This window comes from Oryzias melastigma, linkage group LG22, assembly GCF_002922805.2.
Source record: "Oryzias melastigma strain HK-1 linkage group LG22, ASM292280v2, whole genome shotgun sequence".
Lineage (NCBI taxonomy): Eukaryota > Metazoa > Chordata > Actinopteri > Beloniformes > Adrianichthyidae > Oryzias > Oryzias melastigma.
Window position 1 is genome coordinate 7,691,661 of NC_050533.1, and position 23,380 is coordinate 7,715,040.

The 23,380-nt window shown below is 36.4% G+C and overlaps 3 protein-coding genes across 5 annotated transcripts in view; 2 read left to right on the plus strand and 1 right to left on the minus strand.

Annotated features, from left to right (window-relative positions):
- The window catches only part of kcnk10b (potassium channel, subfamily K, member 10b), a 23,518-nt gene extending 12,600 nt beyond the window's left edge, over nt 1–10,918 (minus strand). Inside the window, exons 1-2 of one of the 2 annotated variants that reach the window (XM_024278805.2) lie at nt 10,589–10,918; nt 4,607–5,022 (exon numbers count right to left, since the gene is read on the minus strand). In XM_024278805.2, the coding sequence (XP_024134573.1) occupies nt 4,607–5,022; nt 10,589 (417 nt within the window). In that variant the 5' untranslated portion in view covers nt 10,590–10,918. Of the gene's footprint in view, nt 1–4,606; nt 5,023–9,975 lie in introns of both variants that reach the window. The other variant, XM_024278797.2, reaches the window with a different exon arrangement.
- Nucleotides 10,919–13,104: 2,186 nt separating this feature from the next.
- spata7 (spermatogenesis associated 7) lies at nt 13,105–18,606 on the plus strand. 2 transcript variants are annotated; one of them, XM_024276930.2, is made up of 13 exons: nt 13,105–13,363; nt 13,751–13,813; nt 13,891–13,980; nt 14,076–14,123; nt 15,589–15,692; nt 15,772–15,842; nt 15,909–16,223; nt 16,304–16,349; nt 16,518–16,618; nt 16,710–16,760; nt 16,998–17,075; nt 17,527–17,584; nt 17,663–18,606. In XM_024276930.2, exons 1-13 carry the CDS (start codon nt 13,321–13,323, stop codon nt 18,233–18,235), a joined length of 1,641 nt encoding a protein of 546 aa, XP_024132698.1. In that variant the 5' UTR covers nt 13,105–13,320; the 3' UTR covers nt 18,236–18,606. The 2 variants fall into 2 exon arrangements, with proteins under 2 accessions (XP_024132698.1, XP_024132687.1); XM_024276919.2 differs by having other exon boundaries at nt 15,772–16,223.
- Nucleotides 18,607–20,226: 1,620 nt separating this feature from the next.
- The window catches only part of ptpn21 (protein tyrosine phosphatase non-receptor type 21), a 17,701-nt gene continuing 14,547 nt past the window's right edge, over nt 20,227–23,380 (plus strand). Inside the window, exons 1-2 of the mRNA XM_024268731.2 lie at nt 20,227–20,703; nt 21,345–21,616. Of these exons, the coding sequence (XP_024124499.1) occupies nt 21,437–21,616 (180 nt within the window). The 5' untranslated portion in view covers nt 20,227–20,703; nt 21,345–21,436. The remainder of the gene's footprint in view (nt 20,704–21,344; nt 21,617–23,380) is intronic.

Genomic DNA, 23,380 nt, shown 5'->3' on the forward strand with positions numbered 1-23,380 from the left:
TGTTTTTGCATTGAATGCTGATGTGATTTGCACTTCAGGGCCACCGTACATTTCCTCTCTGTCACGACTCATTCTTTTAAAAGTTTTTCAAAGTCTGGCATCCCGCTGAATCTCCTGCTTGAGCACACAGGTGGTGTGCATCTGCTGGGCTGCTCCATGAATAATTAATTCCTCCAGGACCACAGGCTCACCATGATAAAGGTCTTATTTCCCTTGGAAATATTATCATTGATTTTTGCAAATTTTTTTTTTTTGTCTATAAGATTGAGCAACAACAGGGGAGGTTTGAAAAAGATCCTTCTTGAAGAGCACAGGTGGGCTTGTGCAGAGGAATAAGATGTGCTGTCCAATATTCACTGGAGCACTGTTGAAGATGTTATCATCAGACGGAGCCATTCTACTGGAAAGTGGAGCACAGCAAATACCGTTTGTGTGGTTCTTTCCTTGGGATTATTTCAGGCTCAAAAGCATCAGAGAGGCCATCTGTGGTAACTAACCTGCATCTTACCTTCATATTTCAGTGTAAAAGCCAAAACATTCAGCTTCTTTTCTCTTCTACAATCATTTCAAACAATATTTCTGATTTAAAACCTTCGTCATTGTGACTTTAAATCAGTTTTTAAGATATAAATACTCATTTTTTCCTCTGAAAGTTCAAGTGCTGACTCATGCTTGGCCGACCATTCACCCACAAATCAAACTTTTCACTCCGCCAGCTTCTCAAATCATTTTCCAATCCTGTTTCTTCATGTTCACGTCAGCATGATGTCGAAACCATAAATCTCTGCCAGTAATTCTAGATGTTATGTCAAAGCACAGTGTGAGTCACCACCACGCTCTGTTATTGCTGCTGATTGGGGGAAAAGGTGTTGTAAAATGCACCGTTAAGTCCCAATATGATGGAGATAGTTCTTTATTGTGGTCCTGTGTTTTATTTGATCTATTGTAATGTGAAGTAAATGACACTTTTATATGGTGTGTTGTTAAAGGTGGAGCTCTAAAAAGATGCTTCCAGTCATCTAAGAGAAGTCCAATTTAACAATAAACTTTTCATGATTATATAATGTTAAAGTACTTAGAATTTTATAGCTGATAGTTGTTCCATGGAAAGATCATCAAAAACATGTTTAAACAAAAAAAAACATACATAGAAAATTAAATTCTTTAACATTTGTAATAAGTTTGAGTGAAGAGAAAGTCAAATTTTCAATTGATTATAAAAGGAGCAGAAAAAATAAAACAAACACAAAACATTAATTCAAATAAACATTGCGTTTTGGCTTTTGGGATTTCTTCTCATGAGAAAACACAAATTATTAAAATTATTTATTATCTTTTTTTAGTTACAAAAACAGTGTTGCCTATTGGAATTGATACATTCCAACATTTTTACTGTCATTATTCCAAGTTTAGGTTATGAAATTCTTTTTCTTTAGTTTTAAATGTATTTATTTTTAATTTTAATCTAATTTATTTTTGCTCTTTTGCTCATCAGTTAATTTGTGTCAGTCACTAACACACCTAAGGTTCCTTGTTTGTTCATCTACGGTGTATTCAGACTAGTAAAATCATTTGTTCTGGTCCGAGTTCATTTAATTGGTTTCAGATCGAGTCCTGAACCTTGCGTTTGATCTGTATTCCGACTGGGATCTGGACCAAAGCTTGTAAATAAAATCACTAGACTGAAGATCTCGTCAGTCATTGGCCAGCAGATATGGGGGCGGGTCGAAAAAAAAAAAAAAAATGGAGGCGGTTACTGGGGACACTACGGCTACGAGGTACGGTGATCAGTGTTTATGACATATAGATAGTCAGGAAATAGTGTGAAAAGCTATGTGTATAACGTTAAAAGTCGTTTTAATAAGCCTGCATTCATCCGACCACATTTCAATGAATTGCTGTTGCATCATTGCTCCACGTTTGTCCGCTAATAATCGCCTACGGTGGCTGTTTTGGTCCAGTTATTTCGCTCTTGGAGCGGATAACATTCAGACAATCAATCAAAGAACCAAGACCACCTTGAAAGATGGGTCATAGAGCAGTTCCTGGTCCCAGACCAGAGTTTCCTTGTGCTATTCAAACCGAAACTTTGTTCCATATTATCGAAAAAAACAAACTCTAGTTCACTTTAAGCAGACGGGCGGCAGTGGCTCAGGTGGTAGAGCGGGTCGGCCAATGATCGAAGGATAGGCGGTTCGATTCCGGCTCCCGCCAGCCAAAAATGTCGTTGTGTCCCTGGGCAAGACACTTAACCCTGCTTGCCTCCACTGGTGTGTGGATGCGTGTGATGGTCAGAGGGGCTGTAGGCGCGTACTGGCAGCCACGCCTCTGTCAGCCTGCCCCAGGGCAGCTGTGGCTACAATAGTAGCTTACCATCACCAAGTATGAATGAGGTGTGAATGAATAATGGATACAGAATGTAAGCGCTTTGAGTGTCCTGAAAAGCACAGATAAATCCAATCCATTAAATGTGTCCAGCCTGAATACACCCTTATTTGCTACTTAATTTGTCTTTTATATGCATTGAGCCAGCTTTAACTTTTGTGTTCAAGAATTATTTAAGCAAACAAGTTCAGAATTATTACATTAACAGAGGGAGGGATTGTATAAATTAACTTATTTACATTCATTTTAAAGCAAAAATTAGTAAATAATCATTACTTAATTAATCTTAACAGACTTAAGTGTATATTGCTGCAAAAATCTATATCAGGATTAGAAGTAATTGCACTGTTTGATTATTTTTTTAATCAATCCATTTCTTTTTTTCTTAAATTTCTTTGATATGTCAGTGTGCTTTCTTATTTTATTGGCTATGTTCGAATTCCTTCACTACTCACTTTATAGTGCGTTTGCCATCTCTAAGTGCTGTCCGAGTCTACAATTCCAAATTCAAGTGGCCTAGGAATTTCCCAGAAGTAAAAAATCAGCGTGCATCGATGCTTACTACATTAACAAATATAGACCACAATGCATTGCATTTGAACAATGTTTGTGGGAAAAAAAGATGTGTTTAAATGCAATTTTGAAATAAACCTTCCACATTTTCATCATCACAACACCGTCGAGTCATAAGAGTTGTAATATGCGTAAAATGTTTCACTTCAATCAATCTGCAAATCTGCTGTTTAGAAAGAAAAAGTAGTGATCATGGTGTCCGAATTGCTTTTAAAATCCAGGGCATTATATACAGTTTTTTATTGGTTAGGGATTAGGGTGACAATTCTAATTTAGCCATTTTCTACAGTTGATGAGTGGAATCAATCAGTCAATGAATCAATCAATAAATCAATCAATTCTTGGAAAATCAAAATATATGCTTTCACCTATGAGATTGGCTTATCATGTAACTTGTGACTTTGAACAAAAAGCTAACCATCTTTAACAATTAGAAAATCAATAAAAATTAAACTAAAAAGAAAGAGAATAAGACACTAAATCCATGCATTTAAAGTTTGATTGTTATCAAGAAATCTTTTAGGGAGTAAATCGAAGTTAAATATCGCTAAAAACAATGTATATTTCTACAGTTTTAAACACGTGGACATGAAAAGCTGAAAAATAAAACTCTGATTGAGCTAATTCCCCATTATCCATCTTAGTTTTTGCCCTTTCCTTCCACACTATGTTAAAACAGCATTAAACTGCCTGGAATGAACAGATAAGTGTCACTAAACATTACAGCCATGACGGCTTTGACCCTGAAAAAAAGACACGCCGCCTCTCCCGCCGTGATGGATCCGTTGTGCTTTCTGACTTGCCGCATAATAAACTAACTCCTCGTATTTAATAATGATACTAATACAAACTGACTCCATCTTAGCATCAGTTAGTGTGTGAGAAAACAAACCAAAACTATAGCCGAGGAGTTCAGAGTAACCCTTATTCCTTAGATGTCCTGGATTTCTGGAGTAGATGGATGCAAACCGCCCACTTGTTTATATATTTAGGTGTCTGCCTCAAGTGAAAAGAGCAGGAGAATAATACGATGGAGCACAGTACAAACAAAATGAGGTGCTTCCAAAATGTATGACAGAAACAAAAGTCTGTAGTAGCAGATGCACAAAGACGTGCGCCGTGGATCTTTGCAGAAAAGAACAGGATGTTTTTTTGGAATCAAGTCAGGAACGGCGGTTCTGATGGCGGTCAGGTGTTTCTATGTGCAGCAGTGAAGCTGTAAAACTCGAAAAGACCAGCTGAACGGAAACGATTTTAGATTCTCAAACAACAGAATAACAAATTACAAAAAAATGTTATTTATTGTTTAAAAAAAACTAATAGATTAAAACAAATATTTGTTTTATTAAAATTACTATTCACATATGGATGTATACACATTTACATTCCTAAGTCCCCCCTCTTTTTTATTTTTCAAATATATATATATATATATATATATATATATATATATAGTATATATGTATATAAAATAAATATTTATACATATATTTATTGTATTTACTAAGAATTAATTTTATATATTTATATATTCATATTATTTCCTTGTGAAGGTGCTCTGTATCCTCTGGACATCATAAAACTTATTTATGTGTAGCAGACTAGTATTAGTTAAACTTTTATTTTGAAAGATAAGATAAAACATTACCTCAATGATGCTGTTGAGCTCCTCAGGAGAAACGCACGGGTGCCTGTCCAGAAACGACGCCTTCTGCAGGGAGAGGCTGGTCTTTTGGTTCGTCTCAAACGGTTGTTCCAGAGCCTTGAAGGCCAGTGCTCCGCAAACCAAGTAGAGAACGACCACAATGAACACCGCCAGCACCGTTTTCCACTTCATCACGGAGTGCAGCGAGGCGACGGAGCCGTCGCTGTTGGCGTCCAAACTGGCCACCACGCTGGCGGAACGCGAGGAGATGGAGAGGCGAGGAAGCTGACAGTGGCCGTTGGTCTTCAGGTCGCAGCCCATGGGGTTCTGCATGGTGGCCACACTGGCCTGGACCAGGCTGGACTTGACCATGCCGGGCTGGGCCTTTTTGGGAGGGGCCAAGTTGGTCTGGACCGCCACTAAGAAAGAAGGTTGAAAAATAAGGTCATTAGTGCTTATGGAGCTTAACCCTTTAACATCTGAGGCAACGGCAGTGACACTTGAGCACAAAATCTTTAACATATTGTAACTTTTCAACCGTTAACACGACGATCAACGTAATTCCAGTAGATTCTGAAGGAGAAAAGTGGCGTTCGTGTTAACAATTAAAAAATTACAGTTAATCAAAGAACATAAACACTGGAGCAGTTTCTCAAAGCAAGAAGTTTGGTAGATTTTTGGTAGTTGTATGTGACTGTAGATATCTGATAAACATTTCAAATCATTGACATGTTTGAGATTCTTTGAGGCATCTACTGTAGCTTGACAACTTTGATAGAAACTTAATTGAACAATATTTGATATCCATCTTTTTTAGTACGTCAACTTATTTTTTATAGATATTTCTAGGGCTGGGAATTGATAAAAAATGTGACTAATTAATCGCAAACTGGGGGAAAAAAAAGAATTGCTATTATTTGTATTATAAGTTATAGTATTTGCCGATTACTTATTATCTTCGAATAAGCACAAAATGAAATCACACACAAAACTGTACATTTAGAATGTTTTCTTTTAATTAGTCCTATCAATTAAAAATATAATCAGATTAATCACACGTTTGTGTTGTGATTAATCACAATTTTTATTAGGTAAATTTTATATGACAAAATGCAACTTTAAAAAAAAAAAACAGGCCACGGAGAAAATGTTTCCTTTATTTTTATTGTCTAAAATGTTTGATTTATAAAATGTTAGCTCAGAGGTTTAAATAGTGTGTACAAAACACATTAACAGTAAAATAAGTAGAACTCTAAAGACCTTTTATGTCTACAGTATTATCCAAGAAAACAAAGATACTGACATATAGCCATAAGAAACCTACGGAAGAGATCTAAAAAAAAAAGAGAAAAAAGTTCCGGTCCCACAGCCCAATTGCTTCATATCACTGTGCATTCATCTTCTGGACCAAAACAAGCGGTAGAGGTGAACTTTCTCTATAAACCAGGGGTCTGCAAACTTTTTCTTGTGAGGGCCACATTACTGTTTTCTTCTCTAATGGGGGCCGGGGTTGGTTTGTAGGCTAACGGAAAACGTGTAACAATCACAGCCAAAAGGTAAATATTTATGGTTGTCATAGCCAAATTTAAAATAATTCATTTCTGTAATCTTGACGGAAAAAATAATACTAAAGCATTTTAAAAACTAGATATATACCTGCAATAGATTAATGCCTGAAGATGCTTAAATTGATAGCTAAAAACATAGAAGCTGATAGCTGAAAATGCTGAAGCTCATAGCTAGCTAAAATATTAGCGAAGTGTCAAATTAGCGCAAAAAACTCAAAAAATTTAAATTAGCCAAAACAGCTAGCATGTAGCTGAAATATTAGCTAAATGCCAAATTAGCCTAAAAAACTGGAAACATTTCTCATTTATTAAAAACAGTTTGGGAGGCTGGCCCAAATGTGGAGGAGGGCTGGATCTGGCCCACGCGCCGTAGTTTGGGGACCCCTACTCTAAACTAATTTAACCTATCATGACGATCAGCATATGTATGCATTCCTTGGCCACTGAAGTCGAGACTCAGTGATGCGTTGCCATGTTTACGCAACAGCGTGCCAAACCATGGATCTAATAGTCCGCTTTTTGTGATAAAGGGATCTAAACTGAAAAAAAAATAAGATTAAAGTACTAAAAACCAATCGAATATTTATTCATTTTGTGACTATGGTATAAGTGGGATAAGACCCGACAAAGTGTTTTAACGCACGCCGTGGAAGCCTGCACCGCCGAGGCAAAGCGCAGGACCGTCTCTTCTCGAGGTTTGCGTTAATAAATATTAATTATGCTTGATTAATCTGTTTGTTAAGGCGTTAATGCAATAACGTTCACAGCCCCAATATTTTTCATTATATCACACAATAACTCCATGATGAACTTGACAGTGAATAAAAGAGTCAATTCCAAAGATTCCAAAGAACAACACAAAAACGTGGTCGAAACAACATGAAAAATGTCTAATTAACAGTCAAAGCTCCACTTAACTACTGTATATAAAGAATTGTCTGAGCATTTATTCCACATTTATGTGTCATGTTGTTTTTTCCAAACCAAAAATGATGAAAATGAAAACTTTTTGAAGCCTTCAAGTTAAATTTTGAATAATTTTTTAATGGTGGGATGTGTCCTACCTCGTTGTAAACAACTGATTGGTAAATGGACCAGTGAGTACAGAGACTATAAGAGTTAAACCTTGTGTTTAGAATAATATACATGCTGCCATTGAAAACACACACCTGCTTAAACCTGTCACATCCCTACAGTGTACTTAATAAAGGAATTTTTTGGGTGAATTTACTAGTAAAATGCAGACTGACGTGAGAAAATATCTGTAACTTATGTGTTACAAACAAGGTAAATCATCTTAACATATCACTGGTGAAAATTACAGATTTTAACTCCACTTTTACGCTATAATCCCATATTTCTAGAATATTCACAACAGTATGTAAACGCCTTCGTCACCATTTACCGGCTTAGATTCATCATAGTGAAAGGATGTAGATTCCAGCCAAGCCAACCAGAAGCGCCAAGGAGAGCCAAATTTAGATTCCTTTAATGTATCAAAAGCATTACATAAGCTTTTCTGAGATATGGCCTTCACCTCCAACACCCCTACTTCTCTCAGGCTGGAAAACAAAGTGCTTCTGAGCAGTGGGTGGAGCCGTTTGTCTGTAAAGGTCCAGGGCTGGAATGAGAAATGGATTTTGGCTGAGAGAGAGATGGGGTTTTGTTTAATGGCATAGATAGTGTTACACACAAACACAACGAGTGTATCGTAGATATGATGCAAGAGCAATGAATCTTCTCCGCAGATCCCCGCCCCACTCAGCCGATCAATAACGCTAAAGTGATCTCACATGCTAAGGACAGGTTAAAACCAGCACTTTCAATTAACTTTACGTGTTTTTAAGGTGGTGAGCTGGTTATTATTCATACTACGTGACATGTGTCAAACATTTATAATCAACATTTTATGATAATTTCATGCATTAACTTTAGGACCACATCCACTAATAGTCTTAGGAAGATCATAATTACTCTTCATCTCAATGTATTAACCCGGAAAACTCATTTAATGAATTAAATATGTAGCAGAGACCAACAGAAATTACATACAGGTGCATTTAGAGGTAAAAAATGTAATTAAATAAATGTTCATCCACAAGCATTTAGTCAAGAGGAAATGTGCAAATTTCTTGAGACTTTCTAGAAATTTTTGTCTTAATTACTGAAACTGCTTTGCATCAATTTTTGCAAATTAAAAAAAGTAGGAGTTAAAAGCAATGTTTTATCCCATAAAACTTGATGCTTCAAACTCACTATCTTGGCAGAGGTGATATTTAGTCTGGGGTGCATAAAAAAGTTTCTCTGTTCAGGTGGCAACACAGCAAAACACTCAACACCATGGAGTTTAAAAAACGCTTGGAAACGTCAGTGCAAATGCATATCTGTGTTTTAAAGAATTATTAATTCTTTTTCAAGTTTTGGCATAAAGTATTTCAGTTACATTCAATTTTTGTATTATTTCCAAAAAATAAGGGGGAAGAAAAGTTTCTGCCTTGTTTTGCATCCAAATGGACCAGAAAGTATGCCAGATTTATTTGGACAGAGTTTAGTAAAGTTGTAGTATTTAACTTTTTTTTCGTTAACTAATGTCTCCAAGTCCAAGAACCCAACCCTGAGGAACTCCACACAACGTGGTGACTCTATCAGATTTTTAGCCAGAGCCCTCTAAGATAAGAACACACCCCAACTGCTAACTGTACCTAATACCCCACCCACTTTTCTAGTCTGTTCAGAAGAATAGAATGGACTTAATTATGAAAGGCTGCCCTCAGATTAAGCTGCACACAAACAAAAGCTGATGTCATTTACCGCCTTTAAAAGTGCCGTCTAAGTATTGTGGTATAAAGCTTGATTAAAATTAGTCCAGGAGACTGTGAGTGTTTTACAAGTTGTTTAATTTGATCAAAGCTGATTTTTATAACTTTCCCAATAAAGCAGAAATGAGAAATGTGACAGTGATGATTAAGAACAGAGAGATCCTTCATCAGGAAAAGTCCTGAAATGATCAAGCTGAAGAAAATTAAAAAAAAAACAAAACATTTTTAGACATATCAGGTCAAAAGGTGAATTATAAATATTCCAGCTGATCTTTTAACACTGATTGCAGTTAATGTTGACATTTTTACTGCACTGTCAGCTGCAGTAGTGGCAAGAAATGACTGGGACAGATTGCAATTCTTATAATTTTTGGGTTAAAAATACATATTTTTTATGCACTTGCATTGAAAGTAGAAGTCAAGATTGAGTTTATTAACTTCTCAAATATTTGAAATATAATGTTCTTGTCATATTTTTCAAAGTATTTGCTCCCAATAGGAGAAAACAATGTATTTGAGCACCATTTATTTTTCCAATTATCTTTTTTTAAAAAGCTGAAATGTTTCAGGCTAGAATTTATTCTGGAAATCTTTTGTTCCCTCTTGGACGTTTTAGTCAGAAAAATAAAACCTGAGCATCCCTACATTCTGACTGTTCTATTGAATGGTTATTTCTGTTATTTTTCTGCTTAAAGCAAAGCTGTCTACCACAACTCAGCCCACGCAGGACGGAGGATAGAAATAGCCTATCACAACCTCGGTGTGTAGTAGGCTACTAGGGCAATTTTACATAATTTATAAATATTCCAGAAGGATTTTCTGTGTGAGTATTAAAGGAAACTGGTTTATCAACATACAATTTTAAAAAATCTGCAAGATGACGCAAAAAATCCAGCTCCACAGCATCACTTCACTTTGATTTTTGAGATTCAAATTCATCTAAACTTCAAAATATTAAGTTAATAAGTAAGGATGATTTACAAACCTTGTTCCGGGTCCCAGTTAACTTGTTTAGTCGGGTTTTCTACTGGAAATTTCATCTCTGCTTTTTGTTCTCAGTCGTAACGCTTGAAGTCAAAATCTATTAAAGCCGAAAGTGAAATTAAAAGGGGAAAATGAAGAAATCACGACACCTCCATTCTCTGCATCCCCTTTGCTTCTCCTGTTTCGAGAAAACTGGCTGTAATAATAGTCTACAGAGGAATACGCGCATCGTGAAGCCGCATTGTCTCTCCTAGTTGGAGACCTCCCCTCCTTTTTTTCCTTTTTTTTCCTCCCCTCCGCCTCCCTTGCATCCGCTGTACCACTTGACAGACGCTACTTCAGACGCCTCTATCTGAACTGTCGCACCCCTTAGGGTCCAAACCACATTTGATGTCACGCTCAAGCAAGTGGTTCGGTCCAGGAGAGCTGGCAGGGGGAGTCCAGTCCAAACCGCGTCTTTTTACGCACGCGTTATCGCGGTGCCAAGAACAAGAAAGGATGCTCTCCTCCCTTCCATGCCCTGCGACGACTGCACCTGCTTTTTTTTTACAACCGACTATCGAGTTCCGTATCGCCCACATCCTCCACACGAGTCCATGTTCTCCAATACTCACTCTCATTTGTCCACAAAACTGGATTATCCTCTCCACATTTGGAAACCGGCAGTTTAACACGTGGCGATCGACGGCGCCAAATCAGAGGTGGACTTGTGCCATTACATCATGCACGTGCGGGGGGGAAGCGTAAATTATGTATGGGCTTCCATAGATGAAAAGGGGTACCCTCCCTGGTGGCGTCAGACGCGTTAACTGCGCAGGCCTGGAGGATGGAAAGGCACTACAGTGTTAACAGAAACCATACTAAACTACCATCTGATTTTGATTACCCACACATTTATTTTGGAGCAAATATGAGATTATTTCTACAAACTCGAACCCTAGATTGCCCATTTTTGTATAAAATAATAACTCAAATAATTTAATTTGTCAAAGAGTTTCCAAATTTCCAAAAAGTGATTTTTTTGTTCAAATTAATTCTACCAAACTCATAAAGAAGAATCAGCACATATAAACATTTTAAATATCTGAAAACACTTAAAAAAAAGTTTAAACATTAATAAATTGTTATCTATAAAAACAAAAATGTCATGTTTAGAGTCTTATATGAACACTGATGGATCATTTGGTAAATTATCTTTGCTCGTTATACTTTTTTAACAGTTTTTATAGAACATTGTTGAATGCTCTTTTAATTATTTTGTCATTTATTTAATAAGTTACTATTGGAACTAGTCCTCCAAAAATATCACAAATTGGTGCCCCAGTGATTAAAGCTCTCGTCTCACTGCAGGATGGCGCCGGTTTACATCCTGGCTGAGACCTTTCTGTGTATGTTCCCCCCATGGATGTGTGGGCTTTCTCCAGGCACTCTGGCTTCCTCCCACAGTCCAAAAACATGCGTCATGAAATAATTGGTATCTAACTTTGCTTACGTGTGCATGTATTAGTGTCTGTGGGAGTGATTGTGTTTGATTGTGAAACTGGCGACCTATCGGTACATGCTCTAGCAACCCTGTGACCACAATTGGGAGTATTTAATAAATTAACAAATTACTGTAATTTAATTATTTTTGTCAGTAACTGAGTAATGTAAGAAATTACAGTCTAATTTTTGGTAATTAAATGACAATGAGTCTACATAAACCCTCATTAATTAATTACTCACATTTTGGTGCAGTGAACTATTATAGGTGACTAATAAAGCAAATTACTGTGTGTAAACAGTTGGGTCTGATATTTTTCTCTTGGCTAAATAAAACAAAATGACTACAGAGTTATTAAAACATTTGCGCTAACACAGAGTTGGAGTAAGTAAGATGAAGAGAGTGGAAATATGGATGTAGCTGGATTGGTAGGAGCATTCAGCAACTGGAAATGTTCAAATTATTTCCAAATTGTTGAAAAAATAGAAACACATTTCAGTTAAGTCCAAGTTTTTTTTCCTGGAATTGAAAATATTTCCTCTGTCGTGGTGTCAATAAACAACCTGTCTGCACATTATGAGCCTCTATGTTTGTATTTTGTGGATTTTACAAGAGTATGTTGTTGGTGCAAGCTTTATTCCCTTGAAAATGAGTGGAAAAAAAGTAAAGTAAAATAACGAGTAGGGAATTACTTTTTAAATAAAGGAATGAGTAAAGTAACTTAATCACAATTTTATCCAATAACTAAAGTGAAGTAACGAATTATTCTTTTAATAACCAACACTGCAGAAAGGGATTTAGTGAGTTAAGGATGGACGGATGGATGGATGGATGGATGGATGGATTGATGGATGGATGGATAAAATTCCCATTTAGTCATTTTTTTATAATGTAGTGCTGGTCCCGTTTTATAGACATATGTATAATAATTTCCTTAAATAGAGATTTTTTTCTGGTAGAAAAATACTTGAATAGTATCTCAAATATAGAAAAACAATTCAGTTGGCGGAAAAGCTTCATGAATGGGTTTCAGTGATGTAACATCTGGATCCAAGTGCAGTTTTAAGGAGACAGGAGAATGCAGAAGCATGACTCTCTGGTTGGAGGTTGGCAGGAGAACTGAATTCGCCTGACTGTACCTTGTAAGAATGCAGGTAAAAACACATATTACAAACTTAAAAACTGAAAGGCTTACAAATGTGTCCATACTAGAACCTCCAGGTTGGCATTGGCATAATTGGATTTAAGTCAAATTTTGTTATATTAAAATGTTCTTTTTATTATTGCATTGTTAATTAACAACATGCTGTCATCAATCTAACATTAGCATTCTCTGATCAGGATGCCATGTAAAGTTTTTATGTATGAAAAGACAAATGATCAAATTTATTTTAAATTCAAAAATATTAAAATGTCCTTTATATTTGAGTATTGTTCCTTATTTGACTATTTACCTTTTACACGAGTGTATGGTTTAATTTTTCGGATTTTTAAGTGTGTTGTAGATTTCCTCTAGTTTTTTATATGAAAATGTTTATTATTGTTATTATTATTATTATTATTATTTGTGTTGTTGTGTTTATTGCCTGTTTTCTTTTATATTAAAAAAAAATAGTTACTGTCACTTTAAAATGTGGGCGGTCTTTCTTTACGCACCGACGTAATGACGAAACGGTCATAGCAACCAGCATGGCGACGGAGAAGCATTAGGTTACCCCCGTTTAAATTACTCCGGAGTACATCCATTAATCGTTTTTTTTTTTTGGTTTATTTACTGCGTGGACATGTTGACAGTGGAGTCCGCCGGAGTTCCCGCATGTGACCGCACACTTCCGGAGCTGTTGCGGGACAAACCTGAGGAACATGGGATACGCTAAACTCAGCGATGCTATGGAGTCGAGAACAGGTGTGAAGCTACTGTTAGCTTAGGCTAGCAGTAACTTGATCCTTAACGAAGAAAAACACAATATTTTTGCCCGTAGCGCAAAAGTATTTTACCTCGTATCCATGCTAGGTACACACTCAGTAATTTAGCAACAAATCTGCCTACATTAATTAATTATAAAACATTTTTTGGGGAAAGTTTTTTATTTTACGTGTCTTGTTTTGCATTTGTTTTAATAATTTGTCAGAGTTTGCATTCTTCAAACCGTTAGCTAGCTACCGTAGCCACATTTTCCTCAGAAATATTACATTTTTTGGCTAAATAAAGCAAAATTTGAAAACGCAGGTTGCCAAATATTGTGCTAATATAATATATATTTTTGGTTCATAAACAATATCTACTTTTAAGGAAGTGTATCATCTGGACGAACTTTCAGCCCTGAAGTGAGAGGTCAGGCTTCAAAAACTAGTTGTAAGTTTTATTCTTCTTCTTTCTGAGAGCTTTTTCATTTGTAACTTGTGCATTGACATATTTTCCTTTTTTTGTAGCTTTTCATCATCCCTCCTCCAGCAAGCTTGCACAGTCCATCATCAAAGACCACATGGTGTCTCATTACAAAAAGATTTACTCGGCTAAAGGTGAGCCACACTGACAGTGTGCATCATAGCGCCATACAACTAGGAGTGGTTTTTCTGTTGCACTAATTGTAATATTTGGACTCTTTGTTCAACAGCGGCAGTTGATACCTCCGTTCCCAAAAGCTTGCTGCAAAGTGTGAAATGTGAGTACATTTGTTCCTACCTTCAGTCACTAACTTACGCATAAATGTGACGTTCAGAGTCTGTGAGGAAAAAAAAAAAAAATTGAACCAGAAACCTGTGAGCAACCAAAAGCTGTAGGAGCTAATCATTTATGTAATGCTGGACTATATGAAATAACAGCTGAAAATTGTTTTTTTTGTTTTGTTTATTCTTTAACGTATTTTTCACTTCCCTTAGGAAAGAAGGATTGCATCTGCTTCCTCTTTCTAAATGTTGTGCCTTCATTCAGTCTACATTCATTTTTTTATAAATTGGACATTAAAGTTGGTACACATCTTTAGTTTTTCTTTTTTAAAATATAGAATTAGTCATAAATATGTGATTTTTAGTGATTGTTCTTAGTTTGTTGTATTTGTTAAAGTCAGTATGTTAAAGTTGTGTATTTTTCCCTCTCATGTTTCATCTCATCTATTGATGGATAAAAGGTTCAACTAACTTTGTGGCAATACGATAAAAATGACAATTTTTAACATAACTTTTTTCTTACTACCACCTTTTATTTTAGGTAGCAAAAAATGCCTTTGACATGGCAGCTTTAAACATAAAAACCTGGCATTCTTATTTATTTTAGACTGTTTTGTTCTGTCAGATTATAAATGTGTGAAATTAATTTATTCAGATGATCGGATCAACAATTGGCCTAACCCACCTATCTCGATCGGAAGGAAATGTTGATCCGAATGAGTCTGATCGAGTCAGAGTATTCCATTTGGCATGACACATTTTTATTCTGATCAGGTATTTAATCCGATTACTTGTGTCCACATAAACGCAGCAGTGCTGGGGAAAAACGGGTTATCATTAGAGATGTAATGATTCAATCAAGCCACGATTGGATTCAGTTTTAAAGTCACTATTACATTTTTTTCTGATTCTTTCTGATTTATTTTTTTTTCTCAACGCAATGAATTAAAGGTATTTTAAGGCCAAGTATGTTTTCTTTTTGTCCCTTACATCAAAATATCTGTTTTCCTGCTAACACAAAGGATTCAGTTGTAACTAATTAAATTTGGTTGAATCAACTTGTGATTGGACGTCTTTTTGTTTACAACCCATGTAAATAAAAAGGCAACAAATAATAGAGACACAACAGGAAAAAAAACTCACAAAGTTTGACCCAAATCAATTATTAACCTCCTGATTGATTTTATATCTTTTTATATCTTTTTACCAACATAATCTTGTTTTTATTAGTGGTTTTCAGCCAATACAGCTGTTACCCTCATAACTAAATCACTAATTAACTAACCACTAAATAACTAATTTTATCCTTTTGTTTATCTTTTACATCCCTACAATTAATCTATACTACAAATATTTTTTTTTTCTTTGCTCTTGAAGTGCTTAAAAATACAACTTTTTTTTTTTTTTTTTTTAATCAGAGGACCTCCTTTACATTCTTATTTCTTTTATTCCTTTTCACAGACAAAGACCAGATTAGGCGAGAGCAGCAGAGGAAAGAGGGGCGTCCTCAATCTGCCTACTCCATCCCTCGGCATAGCAGAGCTTCTTCCTGCTCCTCAACCCACGTATGAAACAAACTACTACGTTTTATTGTGGCACTAGATGCTTTGATTTAAAAATTATTTGTCCTCACTCTCCTTTTAGAGTAAATTGTCTGCGCAGTATGATGACAGTGCCTACCTCTGCTCCAGGAGCTCCTTTCTCTCCAGCCCCAGGTTCAACACCTCCTTTAAGCCCAACGAAATCGTTTATCCGTCTTTTAAAGTCGGCTCCCATCACAGACGTGCGGCATCGGAGACAAAGTACCGGAGCCCAGATGTAACTCTGCAAAGAAAGCACTCCGCATCTTCAGTCGCAGCTTTGAGAGATCAGCGTGGCTTCCAAACTTTCCAGGACCCCGTCCAGAAGACGTACAGCGGGGATCTGCTGCAAAAACATTCCCAGCGCTTTACTCAGGAGAAGCCTTTCACACCCAAGACACTGAAATCAGAGAGGAGCTCTTACCTGTCAAAGTATCGCTTTTACAGAGCACCACAAAGGAAACATATCCAGGATCAAAGTCCTTTAAAACTAAAACAGGAGACGCACAATGAAAGGTATTGACCAAATTACAATTTTTGTGCAAAATGTATGTAAAAGTGTATCTTAAAGTCAAAACTGTTATTATTTTGTATAGCACAAAAAACATGGAGTACAGCGAAGAACTGGACGATCCATCTCAGGTAATTTTACAGTCCTTACTATTAAGAAACTGTGCTGCTTCTTTTTACAGCTTAGTAAAAATGTCAAAACTCAAAAAAACTTGTTTGTGTGTTTTTAATAATAATAATACATTTTTGTTTTTATAAACACCCTTTTACACTTTTGACTAATGTTGAATACTTTTACAGGAATATTCTACAGAGCACGAGTGGACTGAAGATGAGGCCAATGACACTCGACTGAGCGGAACAGCTAAGAGCAGAGATCGATTGTTCGAGTCACTAAGCAGGTAGAATAATGAAGTCAAAATACCTGATGGTAATGCTGCAGGTTCATTGATTAAACCGTTTTAAAGACATTTGTTTGTTCTCCCTCTTTAGGGCTTCACCAGAAGTCAGTAAATCTTCCGATTTTTGTCAATCGTCTGCAGAGTAAGTTCCTTGTATCTTAGATTTTACTTGTTAGTTTTACTGAGTAAACATGTATGTGTGTGTATACATGTGGGAATCAGGTCAAATACTATATTATTGTGCATAAAGAACCCAAGGAAAGATTGAAAAATCTTCTAAAGACATCAATTTACTGATGAGACATTCTTATGAGACGTTTTTATGTCTGATTATTGCATATTAAATACAAATGTAAAATAAATGTGTTTGTGTCTACAGAGAGGAAGAGTTGATGTATCTTGAATTTATTTCTGGTGTAACAAAAGATATTTTGTCAAGAGGACACATCTCTAACAGGTATGTGTTTGTTTACCCGAAACATGTTTTAGGTTTTTTGTTTGATCATCTTTTCATACATTTTTTAATGATTTTCCCACTAGATATAAAGTTATGATTATGCCCTTTTTTGTCAAAATAAAAAAAATGCATTGGTTTCTAGTACCTAGTTTCTGCAGAGCAGCAATAGTTCATTAGAAATTTGCTTCTTGAGTTGTGGGCGGAACCGTTGGTGCAGAGTAACCCCGCCCCTGCTTCCCATCATCCATCTGTTTCTCTCCCGCTAGCTTACAGCCCAATGGCATATTTTTTGTCTGCTTCTGATTTGTAACAATTTGAATAAAATTAACAATTTTATCAGAAAAATGCAACAAAAACATGACAAAAACACACTATTTTAATCAGAGTGGGTCTTTAAAAGTTTATTTTAACTTGAAAATTTGCTCATTTGTGTATTTTTGTTTACCAAAAGGGTCATCGAGCGGGTGATGAAGCGGCATATTGAGATGAATTTGCATAAACTCGATGAGGTTGGTATTTCATTTTGTGTTTTGCCTTTGAGCAAATCTTGTGTCTTCTGTCTCAGGATGTGATTGTGGCTCTTTTAGGGTAAAATGCACCACCTTCTGGAAGTGCTGCGTAGAGAGTTGGAAGATCCATCCAACACGTTCCCCTCATCAAAAGAGGCCGAGATAAAGGGAAATGACCTGCTTGATGGAATATTTTCCCATCTGGACTTTGAAGGAAAGCACAGGACAGCTAAAGAAGAAGACGATAAAGATTCATTCCCTTATGTGTCATTAACCAAACCTGGTATTTTAACAAGCTGCACAGATTTTTTGGCTTCAACACCTTTAGGCTCCCCTGAAAACACTACTACCTCTTCAACTAAAATATGGGAAAAAGAGGATGAGAAAGTCCAAGAGGAGAGCAGAGCAGATTTAACTTTATCGAATGAAGAAGAAGCTACCAGTGATGTGAGGATTGTCCAGATAGACACCACTGAACGGAACGATGAAAAACATGAGCACACTTCTGAAAGCAGTGACACCAGCATTCAGTCTAAAGAGGTTGACGATCTGGGGAAAGGTCTGTCAGAGTGGCATCTTTCCAATAACTCTGAAACAGTAGAAAGTAACAAGGAGCAACACAATAACTCTGTCAGCGATGATGAATTTTAACTATAACTGTGTTATTTTTTAAACAAAAGGTCATTTTTGATCATAAAGATGTGTCAGATATATATTTTACTGTCATTTTTCCTTGTTTACACATTCACAAAAGCTTCTTTAGTTCTCATTTTATTCAACTTCACAATTTTAATTTTTTTTTAACTTTGTCTAACTGAGCAAAACTGTAACCCCCTTCTAACCTACAAAGCAAAGCTCTACACTTTTTTATTCTTTCCACTCAAAAATGTTAAACTGATTTCTTAGTTTTGTTTTTTTAGTGGTTGTGTGGCTGATTTAAATGATCCTCTGATATGTAGCAAATTAAAAATGATTATCACCAGAAAGTGTCTTTAAATTAGCAATAAATCTGTTTTTCCTTGCTTCTCGTTTGCTTTAATTTGACAAGTAAAGTCACAAATAAGCAGCGTTAACAAAAAATAGTACACTTGAAGTTTATTTTGTTATGTATACTTGAGTATAAATATAGCTAGAGAATAAGTATAGTCAGAAGAATACTAATTGGATACTTCTTACAACTAGATTGGAACATTTTAAGTATACTGTCTCACCTTTAGTATAATCCAAGGGTCTGCAACCTTTGAAGGAGCCAGTTGGTCCAGTTTCTTACTGACCAAAATCCATTCAGAATGTCTCACTTCATTGCTTAGAAAAATACACTTAATGTTTTTGTGGCCATTAAACCATTAATTTATTAAATATATACCTTCATAATAATGACAATAATTAAATTATGACAGCAATATATTTTTCTACATATTGTAGATTTATTTATTACACATTTGACTTCAGAATGTGGAAGTTCCTTTCAAAATAAAATACATCCTGCTTCAAATAATGCAGCAGAATTAAAAAATATTAAAAATACAAGAAAGTCAAACAATGGGTTTTTAATCATTGGGACGTTGGTGCATTTTTCTCCTTTTACTATTGGATAAAATTTGACAACTTTGGTAAAAAAAAAAAAAAAAAAGATAATTCCAGTATATACTTTAAAAACTGCTTCAGAACAGCACTAGACACTTGTGCTGAAGATAAAAATATGTGATCAGATTAATCTAAATTATTAATGTTGTTCTTGTTATCAATCACCAAAAAACTTAAAACAAATACAAACCAAATATTTATTTGCGTTGTAAACATTGTTCTGCAAAGCCAAATAGTTACACTAAAGGAATGAAAGAGCTGCATGTGTCCTAGTATAGACTGTGGTACACTTAAAAGTCCCTCTCTAAGCACATTTTGATCTATTCTCAAGGTTCCCAGTCTTAATTTTGATGATACGTTTTTTTTTTATTTAAAAAAAAAAATTGATTTTTTTCGGACTTCATTTCTGCAGAGCGGCAGTAATTCATTTACCATTCGCCTTGGAGCTGTGGGCTGAAGTAAGCCTCCACTTATTTCCCGTTATCTCTTTGTTTACTCTCTCCTGCTAGCTTACTCCCTCAACTCCAAGGTATTATTAGTGGTGCAATAAAATGGTGAGCAATATCAGAGCTATCCAACAGTACAGTTTTGACCCAGATATCAACTCAGATAAGGAAACCAAAGACTTCCATGGATGTATTTGTCTGCAAGTTGATGCATCAGAATGGAGCAGAGCAGTGATACTTAGGCCTGCCCACAACAGAGAGCTTTTTCAATTTTTTCAAAATTTTTTTTGCTCTCAATTTGATTAAAGAAGTACTCAGAAAAACAATTTTAATCTTAAACTATTTTCATATATGTCCTGTTATCACGAGAAAAATGCTACAAGAACATGCTAAAAACACCAAAAAGACTATTTTTATTGGAGTGAGTCTTTCATAAACTACTTTTTGCTGAAGGTAATCAACAAACTTGCAGCACAGCCTGATAAAAGTGCATTACGGGTCATGATTTGGGTCAATTTAAATTAAATTCAGGCGAAATTCGGTAACAGCGGCTGCGTACGCTGTCGCCTGATGCAGAAAGTAAACAAACAGGTCAACCGCCCGCAGTTTGTGTCCCATTCTGGCATTTTCATCGTCAGCATTCCAGCTGTCTGATGTCATAGCACTGAAAACTCCCACATATCCTTCCGCAGCGGCGATTATACAAAGTATTGCTTTTTGTTTGCAATAAATATTACAATTTATGTAATTCATATAAATTCATAGCAATATGTGGGTTCTGCAGCTCAATGTTAACGCATACTGACACATAGTGGGATATAGGTCCGATATAGTGCTGCGGATGTAGACCGAACCACTTGTTGCTCTTCCAATCCCAGGAAGCGAAACACGCTTTGGAGCTGGAGTGAACTGTTCGACCAAGAAGCATGGGGTGCTTCTTTAGTTTTGAACCGCAGCGAGACAGAACATACAAACTGCCTCAAACTCTCACACTTATTGAAAGAAACTCTATCAATTGACGTCGACGACACGAGCTTCAGGGACCGACTAATAGTTGGACTTCTAGCCTGCGTTTGGCAGCTAACGGTAACTTTTTGTCCTCCCCCTTTCCAAATATATTTATCGGGCGACCCTTAGCCCCGGGGGTTCCGTCTATTTGCTGGATTAAAGGTTAGCGGGCTACCATTTCGGCTGAAATATGGGGTTGTGTTTTTAAAAATGAACTTATAAATTGAGTATTTGTTTTGTGAATATATGAAATGTTGTATTTAATTGTTTTAAATGTAATTTAATATTAAAAAATGTAAACCCGAGGGGTCAAAAAAAGGAGTAATGATTTTGCACTAAGTTATTGGGTCGGACGATGCCATTCTGCGGGAAAAGGGTTATCTAACATATTTATTTGAAAGAATAGCTACTTAAATAATCAACCTTTAAGCAAGCAGAGTGGTTTGTAGACCGGATACATTTTTTTTAGTTAAACTATAAAGCTGACCAACTGTCAAAGTTCATGTCAACTCAGTTGCTAATACTAATAGGTAAAGAGGATTACTTTGCGTCGCGGATTTGTGTCTTCTAGCAAATGTTTGACGATAACATACTAAGTGGGCGTGTTCGTGTCAAATACGGAGGCTCCGTGTCATATTGATGAGTGCGGCTAAACCCAAGCTTGGGAGTGAGTGTGATGCTAGTTGTTTTGAAATGTTCCCACTCTTTTTGCATTTTAGGTCTGTCAGTTAGCGATGACCCCGCGCGCACTAATAGGAAGGCTTTCTATGGACTAAACCAACACAGGCCGGGCCCGTGAGAAGCGTGAATCATGCCCTTGCCATTCGGCCTGAAACTCAAAAGGACTCGGAGGTACACCGTGTCGAGCAAGAGCTGTCTTGTCACTCGGATTCAGCTGCTCAATGGCGAGTTTGTCGAGTTCACACTGTCGGTGGAGAGCACCGGACAGGAATGTTTGGAGGCAGTAGCCCAGAGACTGGAGTTAAGAGAGGTATGTGTGCGGTTTCATCCAATACAAGCACCGATTGTCCTTCTGATAGACTCCTTTTTTTTTAGGACTTCTCAGCAAGAAGGTATTTTGGTTAAGAATGTCCTCTGCTCACATTCTTAAGCAGAACAACAGAATCATAGATGAGCAGTTTGTCACTGGTTACTCACATAAAGCTTGCTTTTGTCATCTTTGTCCTCTCTCTATTATCTGGAATGTTACCTACAAGTTTTACACAAATAAACAACTCATCCATCTGGTAAACAAGCAAATCCTATAATTATTTAAACTTTATTTGTGTAGTTATGACTTAATTTCCTTCAGTTAATCTTTTAATTTGAACTAAATCTGGAATATTTAAAGTATTAGTGCAATAAACTAAATTATTCATCATCAGAATATTTTTAAATGCTTTAAGTCCTTCTCCAACTAAGTTTTTATTTATTATAAAATCATTCACAGTAATCTTTTAATTATGATTATGCAATTTTCACATACTTTCTGCAGTAGTTCATTAGAAATTCACCTCTGAGTTGTTGTTGTGACTGTTTGCGCCTCCACTGATATCCCATCATCCCTTTGCTTACATTCTGCAGCTAGCTTACAACCCTAAGCTAACATTAGTGGTGCAACAAAAACAGCTACCAGTCATACAGTTTGAGCCAGATGGCAGTTCAGATGAGGAAAACAAAGACGTTAATGGATCAATTTGTCTGCAATTGGCAGCATTAGTGTGTTGGACCGTTGGGTGGCAAACCTGAAGTTTTTCTAACCACTGGTTTTCATTTGCTCCTGGTCAATCATAATTAAAAAAAAAATACTCAGAAATGCTGTTTTAGTCTTAAGTCTTTTATAAATGTCCTCAAACGTGAGAAGAATGCTACAAGAACAGGTGAATAACACCAAAAAAACTATTTTCATTGGAGTGAGTCCTTAAACAATAACTTCTAAGTACAGTTAGATTTAAGCCCGTTTTATACTTCACAGCAATCAGCCGTCGCATTAGTCGCATCCACAATCATGCGGTCAAGTTCATACTAATGTTGTTTGATTTTGACTCTCTGCTATAACTGATGAACTTCTGAATGGCGTTTATACTTTTCAAGTGATGCGATTGTCTTCAACTTTTATTTTTAACATGATCAGCATCCCGCTCACATCTGCGAGAAAAGGCAGAAGAGGAAGTGATGAGTCGGTCCACGAAACGGAAGCAGGGAATACAAACAGGAAAAAAATAAAATTGGAAAATTAAAATTAATATGCATTCTCTTGTGCTCCTATATATGAGAAAGAAGACATATTTTTCCAGTAACTTGCTCTATTTTGATATTTCCTAACTTCTTCGGTAAGTTTTCATTATTTCCTGTTGCATACTCTTAATCGCTGAAATAAATTCAAGTTAAATGACGCGATTTCACTATGGGCGTAACGTTCCAGTTGCAGGTGACGTCACCAGCAGGTGTGGCATTCTGCAGCGGCTGGCACGATGGCCGTGTGAACACTGGTAAAATGGTAAATGGCGTATACTTGTATAGCGCTTTCTACCCTCCTTCGAGGGCCCAAAGCGCTTCACAGTCACAGACCCATTCACCCATTCACACACACATTCACACACTAGTGGTGGCTCACTGCAAGACGTGCGATTACGAATCGCTAGGAAGTATAAACTAACCCTAACTCTTTAAAGCAGGGGTCTCAAACTCGCGGCCCGCGGGCCATCTGCGGCCCGCAGGATGATGATTTGCGGCCCGCGTCTTCATATGAAAG

What these genes read in the sequence shown, in the direction of transcription:
- spata7 (XM_024276919.2), top strand. Translation starts at nt 13,321, where the DNA reads ATGGGATACGCTAAACTCAGCGATGCTATGGAGTCGAGAACAG. An exon ending in CTTCCTGCTCCTCAACCCAC is followed by an intron (nt 15,693 to 15,771) that starts GTATGAAACAAA and finishes CTCTCCTTTTAG; the next exon opens with AGTAAATTGTCTGCGCAGTA. An exon ending in CAGGAGACGCACAATGAAAG is followed by an intron (nt 16,224 to 16,303) that starts GTATTGACCAAA and finishes TATTTTGTATAG; the next exon opens with CACAAAAAACATGGAGTACA.